The sequence below is a fragment of the Cebidichthys violaceus genome, unplaced genomic scaffold (genome assembly GCF_023349555.1).
Source record: "Cebidichthys violaceus isolate CVI_PGR_0920_01 unplaced genomic scaffold, fCebVio1.0.p SCAF_11, whole genome shotgun sequence".
Taxonomy (NCBI): Eukaryota; Metazoa; Chordata; class Actinopteri; order Perciformes; family Stichaeidae; genus Cebidichthys; species Cebidichthys violaceus.
The window spans coordinates 1,468,346-1,483,623 of NW_027176274.1; the positions used below are offsets into that span (position 1 = coordinate 1,468,346).

Sequence of the window (15,278 nt, forward strand, 5' to 3'; positions counted from 1 at the left end):
TCATCGATGGTGATGGACAGGTCCTGGTGCGGACAACCCTTCACCAGGAGGAACAGCAGCTCAGTTTTGTCTAGGTTGAGCTTGAGGTGGTGTGTCGTCATCCACTTCCAGATGTCAGCCAAACAGGCAGCGATGCGCGTCTCCACTTGGGTGTCACCGGGGGGAAATGACAAGACCAGCTGGGTGTCATCGGCATAACAATGGTAGGAGAAGTCATGCGAGCGAATAACAGAACCCAGAGATGTTGTGTAGAGCGAGAAGAGAAGGGGGCCCAGGACTGAACCTTGTGGAACCCCCGTAGTCAGCATGCGTGGTTCCGACACGGCCCCCCTCCAGGTCACCTGGTAGGATCGACCCGTCAGGTAGGATGCAAACAGGGAGAGTTTACGAGTAAATTATCATCAAGGATTATTCTTTGGAAATTTTTATTTAATTTAATTTAATTTAATTTAATTTTACTTTATGTAAATGATAAATATATTATTTATTTAAATATAAATACATGTATATTTTACTTAAATATGAATAAATAAATATATATGTAAAATAAAATGTAAATATATATAAAAAAAAATTGTTTTATATTTTTAAAATATATACGTATATATATATATATATATATATATGTATATATATACGTATATATATATATATATATATATACATGTATATATATACATATATATATATATATATATATATATATATATATACATGTATATATATACATACATATATATATATATATATATATATATATATATATATATATATATATATATATATATATATATGGTGTCTATATATATATATATAGTGTCTTCCAAAAAAGATGAAGTATGCGTATGTGTATAAATCATGTATATTTATTGATATATGTCATTTTTGTATTGCCATATCAACTGTACTTTTCACCCAGATTTGCACATCAACATACACACAACACATCATTTGTACCAACAGGACAGTGTGCAAGTACGCATGCCCACGGTTGACAGTTAACTGGCAACCGTGCGCATGCGTACTTGCATGCTCTATACGGCTGCCAGCTGATGCCATCCAGCTAGCCACAGCGCGGCTACCTATTTTGGGGTTTTGTTTTCCTGCAGCGCACTAAAGCCGTCTCACTCAAACGTAATACATCCTGTGGGAGCGACACAACTAAGATTACATAACGAAGATTAATACAAGCATGGCGGTTGTACGTAAAAGCCTTGACAGCTCTTCGTCTGTGTAGTTAGCTCGCTAGCTAGCTAGGTTAAAGTTGATAGCGCCTGAATAGCATCAACGCTAGCTTAGCTTAGCTTAGCTTACGCGGACGGGTTTGGTACCAGAAAGCTTCATCGTCAGCTATGGGGATTCTGTTCACGAAGCTCTGGAGGCTTTTTAACCACCAAGGTAAGAACGGTTCCGTGTTATTGTGATGAAGACGTGTGAGCTAAAGGTGGTGAAGAGAAGGCCCGGAGGAAGACTGCTGTTAGCTTCTGAACAGCTTTCTACACGTTCATATTACAGGGTTATATTCATAGTACAGGGTTATATTCTTATTAAAGTATTATATTCATATTACAGGGTTATATTCTTATTACAGGGTTATATTCATATTACAGGGTTATATTCTTATTACAGGGTTATATTCTTATTACAGGGTTATATTCATATTACAGGGTTATATTCTTATTACAGGGTTATATTCTTATTAAAGTATTATATTGTTATTATATTATTATATTCATATTAAAGTATTATATTGATATCTTATTGTACATGTGTGTAGCTTCGTTTAGAGCATTCCTTTATTGTCGTCCATCTATAGACATACATATAAATTATATATATATATATATGATTTATATTTTTTTCTTTATTTAAATATACATATTCTCAGTATATGAGCAAAATTGGTACACACATTTAGTGAAATAACAGAAAAATAAACACAAGTAGTGTAAATATTAATATATAAATACAGGTAGTATATATGAGTGTAAACAAATGTTAAGTGCAATGGGAGAAGCAGTTTTAATCACAAAATTATTAATTTTTTCATTTTTCTTTTTTTATGTTTATATTTTATTTTTTATATATATATTATATCTATTTATTCATTCTTTAAATATAAATACTCTACACATTAATATAAAAGTATTATATTCTCTCTGTCTGTCTGTGTGTGTGTGTCTCTCTGTCTCTGTCTCTCTCTGTCTCTCTCTCTGTCTCTCTCTCTCTCTCTCTCTGTGTCTGTCTCTGTCTCTCTCTGTCTGTCTCTGTCTCTCTCTGTCTGTCTCTGTCTCTCTCTGTCTCTGTCTCTCTCTCTGTGTCTGTCTCTCTCTCTCTGTGTCTGTCTCTGTGTCTGTCTCTCTCTCTGTCTCTCTGCATTAACGTGGATTATTGATGTGGTGGAGTGACGGTTAGGTGACACCGAGTGGATTCCTGCTCGGTGTTCTTGACTGTGAACAGGTAGCTGGTCTCTGTAACATGAGTCCTGATGTACAGTGTTATGACACACACACACACACACACACACACACACACACACACACACACACACACAGGAGCAGAGCACAGTGAAAGCAGCTGCATCAGCACAAACAACGGGGCCAATAAGGGCTGATGGATGAATCACGTTGACTTTTGCACTGTAGTCTTTAACCAGGTGTAGTCACCTTAACCAGGTGTAGTCTCCTTAACCAGGTGTAGTCACCTTAACCAGGTGTAGTCTCCTTAACCAGGTGTAGTCACCTTAACCAGGTGTAGTCTCCTTAACCAGGTGTAGTCACCTTAACCAGGTGTAGTCTCCTTAACCAGGTGTAGTCTCCTTAACCAGGTGTAGTCACCTTAACCAGGTGTAGTCACCAACCTTGAAAACTCTGCATGTTTCACCATTTTAACAATTAATCTTACAAAGTAATAGATATAAATTATGTTCACATCACCTTTTTTTTAATCTGTCAGCAATTCAGCTAACCCCAGAAACCCTTTCACTCTTTGATTTGCTTCCTCAACTCAAGAATAACTTTGAACGTTTCCTCCTTCCCGTTTCAGTTGGTCATCCTGACCACAGAGTAGATCACATGGGACAATGGGACAATAGGACAATGGGAGTGACAGACAGACAGCTTTACATGCTCCATTAGTCAAACATTCACTGTGGATCTGAAGACGCTGTGAACGCCGTGTTTCAAGATAAAAACAAAAGTAATTGATATAAATCATTAAATTAAGATTCATCAGTGTTATGTCAGCAATACAGTCAACCCACAAAAATCAGTTCACACTCTGCGTGGCATCTCCAAAACAACACCGAGAACTGGAATAATTAGTACAACAAAGGGACATCCAATACTAATAACACAACACATCATTAAAAACTACTAAAAATATGTTAGAGAGCAGATCTAGTAAAACAAGTGTTTCCTGATGCGTTTAATCTGTGATGGGCGAGTTTCCTCATTTGCAGACAATTAACAGTCCAACAAAAAAGTCCGAGTCAGTTGCAGGCCTACCCTGCCTTTATTAAACGTCCTTTTGACTGCGTTGTCTGACGTGAACCTTGTGAATAAGCCGTGATGATCTCTGGTTGCTCTAACAGAGCGTCCTCTCTGCTCGTTTTACTGTAACCTCTGGATCTCGCCCCGGCTGCCTCCTTCAAGTCTGAGTCCAGTTGATTGATTTCACCGTCGGTGGAGCAACAGAGGTCCATTCACAGAGCGCAGCAGCGGGCCATGTGATTAGAAGAACAGTCTTGTTATCTATTCAACTGTTTATTGTTTTAGGGCTTCAAGGATAGATTTCAGAGCTTCCAGTGTGTCTAACTTTAGTGACAGAAAACTGATCCAGTTTTGATCATTGAAGCGTTCAAAATCATCGTTTCAGGCAAAACTAGCCACATTTAGCTGGTTCCATCCTCTCACGCGTGGAGATTTGACGCGTTCTTATCATGTTTGACAGTAAGTTGTCTTTGTGATGGGCTTGTTAGCTTGTTTATCATTGGTTTAGTTAGAAGGTCATGCAGGCGGCTTAGCCGGCACCTGCATGACCTTTTTAAGTAAAGACTAGATTTTAGTGTTTTTGCTTCTCGAGCATCTGTCAGCTGCAGACTTGTGACCTCTGAACCCTGAAGACGTCATGTGGTTTTTGCTTCAGGTTCATCGTGACACCGTGGCATAGATTAAAAACAACAACAACAACAGAGTGTTCATCTTTTGCAGCTGCGTTCACTTCCTCTGCTTCAGTGAGGGCTCAGTTGAACGGGTTCAGCCCAACTGTAAACGGTGACGCTCCTTATTTAACAGGGTTCACGGGCTCTTTTTAATGTCCGACCCACTGAAGAGACGTCATCAGTTCACTGCTGAGGTCATCTTCAGCCTGTGAAGAGCTGCACATTTCTTCATTCTTACACTAGTGACCGTGGTTCAGATCATGTGTCTCCGTCGGCTCTGAGGCGTAGCGGTACAGAAAGCTGAGGAACCAGTCGGCCTCCATCGACAGGCTGCTGCTGCTGCTGCGGTCGGTGAGGAGGCATCCCATCATTCAGATTCAAGCCGACATCTGTGCTCTGCGCGTTCGGCCAAACGTCCGTCACACTTACTTTGCTGTTGAGCGCCGGCTGACCGGAGCTTTCGTCAGTCGAGTCTCTCCTGACAATAAGCTGAAGGTACCCAACTCACTCTGGGCCGTCCATGTAGCTCAACGAGGGAGGCACTCCAGGCTGTATGTGTGTATATATACATATATATAAATAACTAATAGCTCTGCTGCCTTCACATGGAATCAGGCAGACGGACAACACCTTCTGGACGGATCGGGAAAAACAAACGATAACGTTCTCCTTGTGTGAGGGAGCTACGTAACGTCCTTTACATTTGGACGGTAATGGCATCTACCGTTCCTGGTGTACTCTGCTATACTATCCTGACATCGTCTACTAAAATGACATCTTCTGCTATCTACCGCCTGAGAATGCAGCATTAGAAGTGAAATAGTTCTTCATGTGTTAAAGCTGCATTCTCTCTAGTGTCCACCAGGGGGCGACTCCTCTGGTTGTATAGAAGTCTAGTCTAAAATGACTCTACTTCTCTCTTGATTTATTCCCTCAGTAAACATTGTAAACATGAGTTTATGGTCTCAATCTCTAGTTTACAGTCTTCTTCAATACAGCATGATGTTCATTTAGTACATTATGCTCCATTTAGAGTCAAACAGACCATAAAGAGGGGATGCTTTAGGGGCGGGGCTACACGCTGATTGACAGGTCTCTACCAGAGACGTATACGGCGTCTCTACGTCACTCCTCCTCAGTCCAGATGTGGTCACTTCCTGTTCACTGGTTGCAAAAAAACAAGATGGCGACGGACAAATTGCTGAACTCGAGGCTTCATAACATCAGTCCACTGACGTGAATATTTGACGTGCTTGAGAGCTCCAAGCTCACAAAACGAGGATCCAGGATTCAGTTTCAGAGCTCTTGAGTTCTCCTCAGCTGTTCTCCGTCTCTTCTTGTAGACCAAACATGAAGATCTTTCTGATGAGCTTGTACTTCAACAGCATGTCTAGGAGCAGACGTGTCTGTAGAAAGATCTTGATCTCTTTCGGTCACGCTCTAGTTCCTCTTGTTTTACCCACTTCTGTCAGAACTAAAAAAACACCAAGCGGTCTTTGTTCCTCATTTGTTTCCTCTGTGATGTCACAGGGTCTGAAATAACTGATTTAAGTTCTAGCATTCTGCAATGGCGTGTCTCCTTTACCTGTTCTGCCTCCTCACCAGAAGACATCTTACTGTTGTCTTGTCACTTCAGTGTATCAGCAGCAAGATAGCAGTTCATCCTACTTGTCACATCCTGTTTATCACAGGTTGTGTGTGTGTGTGTGTGTGTGTGTGTGTGTGTGTGTGTGTGTGTGTGTGTGTGTGTGTGTGTGACGGTACTTTCTCTCAGCTCTGCTCGATGTGTGAAGCATAGCTGCTGAACTCAAACCTCTCTGAACCCTGTAGTTTTGGGTGTTTTTTGTTGTCGTTGCTCCCGTCACATGTTTCTCTCTGTGGTCTTGAATTTCTCTGAAATACAAAAGTCCTGCTCCTCTATGAAACAGAGCCATCATGACTAGAAGTAGAGAGAACTAGAACATGTCTTTAGTGCAGAACAACACAGTTATGACATAAATCATAAGACCATGGAGTGAGTTTAGAAGCGGTAATGTGAATCTCCACTACGAGACAAAGCACAAGTCTTTTGATCAAACGTATCCACTCACATCTGAAACAAAGACACAAACAATAAACCATCTAAGAGCCCAAAGTGATCAGAATCCTGACGCATGAATTCACTGTCCAACAATGACGTTAACATCCTCTGCTTCATGACTGTTGGTCTCAGATGAATCAATCATGACGTCATAGTTTCACAATTTAATGTTTTAACACAATCTGGTTCCTTCAAACTGTTTAATTTGGGGCGAAACTTTAAATGACACGTGTAGAATAAAATGTTTGTGAGCTTGGGTTCGGGTTCTTTTTCTTACTGAAGCGTTCGTCACACACGATGTGTTCAACCACGGTCGGAAAGATGAAGATCTGACGATAGTGACGTGGTTCAAAGCTTCTGGCTGTGATAAACGGTGTAGTTTTGGGGATTGTTTAAATACAACCTGCTTTTACATCCCAGGGTTCAACGGGTTGCTTGGCTGAGTTCACTGTGAGTTATGTAATATTATTAAGTGTCTTTATTGCCTTTCAGAGCACAAAGTTATCATTGTGGGCCTGGACAATGCTGGCAAGACCACAATTCTGTACCAGTTGTGAGTATCCAAACATTTTATCCATCCATAATATGTCTAATGAATGGATGAAGTCATTTTATGAACGTTTCCTTCTCCTTGTTCTGTTTGTTGTAGTTCAATGAACGAGGTGGTGCACACCTCTCCCACGATCGGGAGCAACGTGGAGGAGATCGTGGTCAACAACACCCACTTCCTGATGTGGGACATCGGGGGCCAGGAGTCCCTCCGGTCATCGTGGAACACGTACTACACCAACACAGAGGTACGTAGAACCTGTACTACACCAACACAGAGGTACATAGAACCCGTACTACACCAACACAGAGGTACGTAGAACCTGTACTACACCAACACAGAGGTACATAGAACCCGTACTACACCAACACAGAGGTACATAGAACACGTACTACACCAACACAGAGGTACGTAGAACCCGTACTACACCAACACAGAGGTACATAGAACCCGTACTACACCAACACAGAGGTACGTAGAACACGTACTACACCAACACAGAGGTACATAGAACCCGTACTACACCAACACAGAGGTACGTAGAACACGTACTACACCAACACACAGAGGTACGTAGAACACGTACTACCCCAACACAGAGGTACATAGAACACGTACTACACCAACACAGAGGTACATAGAACCCGTACTACACCAACACAGAGGTACATAGAACACGTACTACACCAACACAGAGGTACGTAGAACCTGTACTACACCAACACAGAGGTACGTAGAACCCGTACTACACCAACACAGAGGTACATAGAACTCGTACTACACCAACACAGAGGTACATAGAACCCGTACTACACCAACACAGAGGTACGTAGAACCCGTACTACACCAACACAGAGGTACGTAGAACCCGTACTACACCAACACAGAGGTACGTAGAACCCGTACTACACCAACACAGAGGTACGTAGAACTCGTACTACCCCAACACAGAGGTACGTAGAACACGTACTACCCCAACACAGAGGTACGTAGAACCCGTACTACACCAACACAGAGGTACATAGAACCCGTACTACACCAACACAGAGGTACGTAGAACCCGTACTACACCAACACAGAGGTACATAGAACCCGTACTACACCAACACAGAGGTACGTAGAACCCGTACTACACCAACACAGAGGTACATAGAACCCGTACTACACCAACACAGAGGTACGTAGAACACGTACTACACCAACACACAGAGGTACGTAGAACACGTACTACCCCAACACAGAGGTACATAGAACACGTACTACACCAACACAGAGGTACATAGAACCCGTACTACACCAACACAGAGGTACATAGAACACGTACTACACCAACACAGAGGTACGTAGAACCTGTACTACTCCAACACAGAGGTACATAGAACCCGTACTACACCAACACAGAGGTACATAGAACTCGTACTACACCAACACAGAGGTACATAGAACCCGTACTACACCAACACAGAGGTACGTAGAACCCGTACTACACCAACACAGAGGTACGTAGAACCCGTACTACACCAACACAGAGGTACATAGAACCCGTACTACACCAACACAGAGGTACGTAGAACTCGTACTACACCAACACAGAGGTACGTAGAACACGTACTACCCCAACACAGAGGTACGTAGAACCCGTACTACACCAACACAGAGGTACGTAGAACCCGTACTACACCAACACAGAGGTACGTAGAACCCGTACTACACCAACACAGAGGTACGTAGAACCCGTACTACACCAACACAGAGGTACGTAGAACCCGTACTACACCAACACAGAGGTACATAGAACTCGTACTACACCAACACAGAGGTACGTAGAACCCGTACTACACCAACACAGAGGTACGTAGAACCCGTACTACACCAACACAGAGGTACGTAGAACCCGTACTACACCAACACAGAGGTACATAGAACTCGTACTACACCAACACAGAGGTACATAGAACCCGTACTACACCAACACAGAGGTACGTAGAACCCGTACTACACCAACACAGAGGTACGTAGAACCCGTACTACACCAACACAGAGGTACATAGAACCCGTACTACACCAACACAGAGGTACGTAGAACCCGTACTACACCAACACAGAGGTACACAGCAGGTTATGGTGAACACGTACTTCTATAAAGCGATGTATGGTAGTCGTTGAATAGCAGCGACTGTCTGCAGAGTCACGTTGTTGGAATGCAGTGGCGTCGTTTGAGAATGGGTGTGTTTCATGAACGTCGTTGTGTCTGTTGTCGGTGAGCAGTTTGTCATCGTGGTGGTCGACAGCACAGACAGAGAAAGGATCTCCGTGACCAAAGAGGAGCTCTGCAGAATGCTCGCACATGAAGTGAGTAACGAGGCGTGTTTTCATCTGTATTCATATTAATGTTTGTTTCATTTCACCGGTTCAAAGTAGCCGATGTCAGCTAATCAGTTAATGGTCTTTAATAGATGGACACTCTTCACCAAAACATGACTTTATCTCTGAATTATGATGTATTGTTTGATCCTCGTCTGTCACACCGGCGAGGTTATCACAGGAAGAAGCGTGGGAACCTTGTAGAGTTTGAATATCAGCGCTATGAATGAAGCTTTGAAGGGTTCAGCGCTGCCCTACGATCTCCATCTGTCTCTCGTCTGTCCTCCAGGACCTCAGAAGGGCCGGGCTGCTCATCTTTGCCAACAAGCAGGATGTGAAAGGCTGCATGTCGGTGGCTGAGATCTCCCAGAGCCTGCAGCTCACCTCCGTCAAAGACCACCAGTGGCACATCCAGGCCTGCTGCGCCCTCACTGGGGAGGGGTGAGAAGTGCATTCACGGGTCACTCTTGTCATGTTAGACCGTAGTGGTGCAGCGGGTCAGAAGCACGGGTCAGCAGGAATCAGAAAAGGAAGCAAATACAACTTGCCGATCACCGATGATCCATATTAACATATTAAAACATCTCCTTCAAACTACTAGATTTATTCAAGTTGATCACCAAAACTACATTTTACAGATTACATGTGAACACATCATGATAACGTTATAATGTACCTTCAGCCAGTACTCATGTTCACGGAGCAGAGCCTGAAGGCATCATGATGTCACTGAAGTGAACCTCCGTTGGTTAGCCGTTAGCTTCATAGATGCTAACGTTACTAGCTCTCCTCTGATTGGTTGTTTACAATGAAACATGATCAGAGATCAGAGACTAGAACCACATGTTCTACTGAGTACTGGAGGAGAACCATCGTCAGGAGAACTTTATTTACACTCTGATGGTTAAACTGTAATTAATCCACGGATCACATGCGTAGCTGAACTGCATTACTGTTAGACTGTAGAGAAACGAAGGCGTCTTTGTGCGTTCATGGAAGAGAAAGCGGTGCCAGTGGGTCGTCTTGACGCCCGACTCTCTCCTGTCTCCTCCCTCCAGGTTGTGCCAGGGTCTGGAGTGGATGATGTCCCGGCTGCGCGTGAGATGATGACCCTTTTCCCCACGTTTGATCCAGAGTGCTCCCTCGCTCTTCGTGTTCTCTGCCTCCAGACGTGAGCCTGAGTGGAGGACGGAGGTTTGATGGACGGAGCCTCTCCTCCTCTTTCCTGTGACGCGTCGGCGTGGGCGGACCGACCGCCGGGACGTCACTTTCTTCTGTGATAATTTATTTTACAAAAGACGTCTTGAACTCTGAACAACAACAACAACAACAACAACAAAGAAGAACGGACCTTTTTTACTGAAGGACAAAAGAGACTCAAAGTATTTAAACTGACATGTGTGCACGGTTTTCCTTTTTTCAGCAAAGCACGGACGTCTGCGTCAGTGTCTGACGTGGAACTGTTGGTGGACTTCTTCTCCAGCTGTGTGGGACTCCAGCCCACGGTGGCCTTGCAGTATTGCCAGACTGGCTGTGGCAATTTTTATTGCCCCCCCCCCCCCCCCCCCCCCCGTGTGTACAGTCCAGTATTCTCTCTTAACGTGGTGCCTGATGCAGAATGTTGGAGTGATGACGGTTGATGGTGGCTGAAAAAAAAAAAACATGCAGAAAAAGGAGGGTCAAAAGAAAAGACAAAACGTCCTCTTCTTTTCAGTCCCTGCGAATAATCAGTGAAATAAAGTGTTTTTATCTGTTTCAGGTGAACCGCAGCGTGTGGTGAATGAGTTTGTCGTTGTGTAGTGTCGGCTGCTCTGCAGAGTGGGTCACATGACCTGGTGGTGCCGGTGATGCTCCTCGAGGAGCGTGATGAGCAGCTCCAGGAGTAGAGAGGAGAGATGAGAGTTGAGACAGACGAGGGGTTCAGGGAGAGAGGAAGAGCACAGCGTAGCAGTGAGGCCTCCTCTGCTCCTTACTGTGGAGGTTGGTTTATGGCGGTTTGACGGTTAAACTCCTCCAGACTCCTCAGGTCATCAAGCTGCTCTGCCTTCATCTTTCAAATTGTCTCCATGACACGGTTGCTCACATGCTTTGCTCTTATGATTATCTTTTGTCATCTTTTCTGCTGGATGTCACAGCTGGACGAGTCCCTCATGTGGTTGATTTTATCTTTTTGTTCATATTATTTACCAGCCTGAACACAGACCTTAAGTATTTGAATAGATGCTTTTTTTTGAGGAGACGGCTTCAATGTGAACATTCATCCCAGTTTTCTTCACTTTGAATCTGATGACTGTGTTTTAATCTAGATCAAATGAGATGAGATCCTCCTTTATCAGTCCCACAGATAACCATCACTCAACCCTGCGGCAGGTTTTCTACCGCCTTCTAACTTTAGATACAGTTGTGCTTTAAGGGCAAAAGCTTATTGACAAAGGTGGAGATTTAAATGAGTGAAGATCATGTGAGCACAACGCCCTCTGCTAACAAGAGATCACAAGATGAGACTAAACGAGCGACGGAGCAGCTGCTAGAAGAAGAAGTGTCTGAGAAACTTAAGCTCTGCATTCAGAGGAAGGTTTGAGGTAAATACAAACAGCTCAGCTGCTTTCATGCGTTATCATGTCGACACACTGCAGCTGTAAAGCTCGAGAAAATGTTCTCCAGTTCTTCAAAGCTTCAAGTGTTAAAGCTGCATTCTCTCTAGTGTCCACCAGGGGGCGACTCCTCTGGTTGTATAGAAGTCTAGTCTAAAATGACTCTACTTCTCTCTTGATTTATTCCCTCAGTAAACATTGTAAACATGAGTTTATGGTCTCAATCTCTAGTTTACAGTCTTCTTCAATACAGCATGATGTTCATTTAGTACATTATGGAACATTTAGAGTCAAACACACCATAAAGCAGGGGATGATTTAGGGGCGGGGCTACACAGTGATTGACAGGTCTCTACCAGAGACGTATACGGCGTCTCTAGTCACTCCTCCTCAGTCCACATATGGTCACTTCCTGTCTACTGGTTGCAAAAAATCAAGATGGCGACGACGAAATCACCGAACTGGAGGCTTCAAAACATCCACAAACCAACGAGACGTCACGACGACTACGTCCTCCTCTGATAAACAGTCTGTGGTGGAGCTTGAATATTTTCTTCCCCACTATCTTAAGATTGTCTGATCTGTGAAAAGCTTTCAGTCAAAATGTTTTAGATATTTGTAGTTTGAAGCAAACATTTCAGGTATTGTAGCAGTGAAGTCGTACACCAATTCATTGAAACACTGCGTTTTGTGTCCACAGTGCAGGACATGAGACCTGTGTGTCCACAGTGCAGGACATGAGACCTGTGTGTCCACAGTGCAGGACATGAGACCTGTGTGTCCACAGTGCAGGACATGAGACCTGTGTGTCCTCAGTCTATTCTCAGTGATGATGTCAGACACTAACATCACCCTGAAGATGTGATTGGAGTGAATATTTCTAAAAGCTGATGATTATTCATTCAGTGCGGCTCCTGGTCGCCTGCATTAACTGGTCACTTTGTTCTTCTAGAGCTAGAGAAGGTCAGTGCAGATCTTCATGTCTGTCTGGAGTGTAAACAACAACATCATATCCTGTTCCTGCAGAGTCACCCTGTGGTCTGACCGGCGGCTCGTTTTCGGCCTCTTACCTCACTAGGATGCATTGTTTCCTACGGGGCGATGCGCTCGGCTTAGTGAGTGTTACTGTTGATGTTTGGGGCGTCTGTCCTGCAGCTGTCGGGTTCTGGTCTCACTGCTCATCAGTCATTTTTTGTCCAGTGACTAAGCATCATGCATGTAAACCCCCCCCCCTCCCCCCCCGGGTCTAGAGTGGTTAAAACACTGATAGCGTGTCTGAACTTTAAATGTAAAGCACTGGTTTCATGTGCATGGATGGGTTGGTCCTTCAATATAAATATAATAACTTTTAAAATGTGACCACTTTTGAGTTTTGCAGATTAGATGAGATTTAAAATGAAAAGTTGCGGTGATGTTGCTACTGAGGACCCAGCAGCAACGTTACCAACCCTCCAGTCCAGAGAGAGAGAGAGAGAGAGAGAGAGAGAGAGAGACAGCAAGAGAGAGACAGTGAGACAGAGAGAGAGAGAGACAATGAGAGAGAGAGTGAGACAGCAAGAGAGAGAGAGAGAGAGCGAGACAGCAAGAGAGAAAGACAATGAGAGAGACAGCGGGAGAGAGAGAGAGAGAAAGACAATGAGAGAGACAGCGGGAGAGAGAGAGAGAGAAAGACAATGAGAGAGACAGCGGGAGAGAGAGAGAGAGAGAGAGAAAGACAATGAGAGACAGCGGGAGAGAGAGACAGCGAGAGAGAAAGACAATGAGAGACAGCGGGAGAGCGAGACAGCGAGAGAGAAAGACAATGAGAGACAGCGGGAGAGAGAGAGAGAGAGAGAGAAAGAGAGAGAGAGAAAGAAAGAAAGAGAGAGACAGTGAGACAGACAGTGGGAGAGAGAGAGAGAGAGAGAGAAAAAGACAGCAAGAGAGAGAGACAGAGAGAGACATAGACAGACACTCAGCTGCTGCTGTCCCTCTCTCCCCCGGTAGCACCGTCCTCCTGGCACATAGAGGGAGAGTGGAGGTTAGACGTTCCACAGAGATAGAAGCTCATCATACATACTTGGTACAAGATTCATTCTTTCTCTCCTGTCTTAATAGGTTGATGCCGTTTGTCTCTTCATGTTATTCATAAATCAACCATATAGCTGCCACTTGACCTCAAATATATATAGCGTATGTCATCTAGAAATAGTTCTTGATGTATTTGTATACCTAATACACTTGTATAGCAGTCTGCTCTGCTCCACTGCTTTGAAAGAGGTTGAGTGTTCTTCCTCCGGTATAGAAGAGAAATCCTCTCACTTACATCCATGCAGAGTTCTCTTTATCTGGACCGTCATCAGAGATAACAGGATCCCGAGTAAAGGTTAAATACTGTGTCATCTGCAAAGATCTCTTCTATCAGGATAACACGGGTTTGATACTTCCAGCAATGGAATTCAGATGAAGCCGGCCTGCATGTTCTAGTCACCTGAAACTGTTTGTTCATTTTGAACTCAAGTTTAAATTGAATGAGGAGATACTTCTGTATCGATAGAAGGTTTGACCGTAGCTTTAAGGACGAGCTCTCATTGTAGATATGAAGGACTCATTCTCAGCTTCAGGTCATTATACACTAATATAACATAGTCATGACTATTATATTACATTTACTCAAATAGATCCCCCAGAATGCTACACAATGCTTCTTTAATAGTACTTGTATTGATAAATATTCCCTTCGAGATAAATAAAGATCTCTTCTCTCCTCTACAATCTCTTCTGCTCTACAATCTCTTCTGCTCTACAATCTCTCCTCTACAATCTCTTCTCCGCTACAATCTCTTCTGCTCTACAACCTCCTCTGCTCTACAACCTCTTCTGCTCTACAACCTCCTCTGCTCTACAACCTCTTCTGCTCTACAACCTCCTCTGCTCTACAATCTCTTCTGCTCTACAATCTCTTCTGCTCTACAATCTCTTCTGCTCTACAACCTCCTCTGCTCTACAATCTCTTCTGCTCTACAATCTCTTCTGCTCTACAACCTCCTCTGCTCTACAATCTCTTCTGCTCTACAATCTCTCCTCTACAATCTCTTCTCCTCTACAATCTCTTCTGCTCTACAATATCTTCTGCTCTACAATCTCTTCTGCTCTACAATCTCTCCTCTACAATCTCTTCTGCTCTACAATCTCTCCTCTACAATCTCTCCTCTACAATCTCTTCTGCTCTACAATCTCTCCTCTACAATCTCTCCTCTACAATCTCTTCTGCTCTACAATCTCTTCTCCTCTACAATCTCTTCTCTACAATCTCTTCTCTACAATCTCTTCTGCTCTACAATTTCTTCTCTACAATCTCTTCTGCTCTACAACCTCTTCTGCTCTACAATGTCCTCTCTTCTCCTCTCCTCTCCTCTCCTCTCCTCTCCTCTCCTCTCTTGTCTTCTCCTCCTCTCCTCCCTAATGCTCTAAATGTATCATATCATGTCAAAGCAAATGTCGAGACTTGTCTGGGTTGACTCATTATTCATTTACAGGCTTTGTCTG

At 43.6% G+C, this 15,278-nt stretch overlaps 1 protein-coding gene across 1 annotated transcript; it reads left to right on the forward strand.

The window, feature by feature from the left end:
- The first annotated feature begins 1,044 nt into the window (after window positions 1-1,044).
- Window positions 1,045-10,920, forward strand: arl5a (ADP-ribosylation factor-like 5A). The gene is made up of 6 exons (XM_068736820.1): window positions 1,045-1,398; window positions 6,735-6,795; window positions 6,892-7,039; window positions 9,061-9,144; window positions 9,446-9,597; window positions 10,215-10,920. Exons 1-6 carry the CDS (start codon window positions 1,353-1,355, stop codon window positions 10,261-10,263), a joined length of 540 nt encoding a protein of 179 aa, XP_068592921.1. The 5' UTR covers window positions 1,045-1,352; the 3' UTR covers window positions 10,264-10,920.
- Window positions 10,921-15,278: the final 4,358 nt, after the last annotated feature.

What these genes read in the sequence shown, in the direction of transcription:
- arl5a (XM_068736820.1), top strand. Translation starts at nt 1,353, where the DNA reads ATGGGGATTCTGTTCACGAAGCTCTGGAGGCTTTTTAACCACCAAG. An exon ending in ACCACAATTCTGTACCAGTT is followed by an intron (nt 6,796 to 6,891) that starts GTGAGTATCCAA and finishes TGTTTGTTGTAG; the next exon opens with TTCAATGAACGAGGTGGTGC. An exon ending in TGCGCCCTCACTGGGGAGGG is followed by an intron (nt 9,598 to 10,214) that starts GTGAGAAGTGCA and finishes TCCTCCCTCCAG; the next exon opens with GTTGTGCCAGGGTCTGGAGT.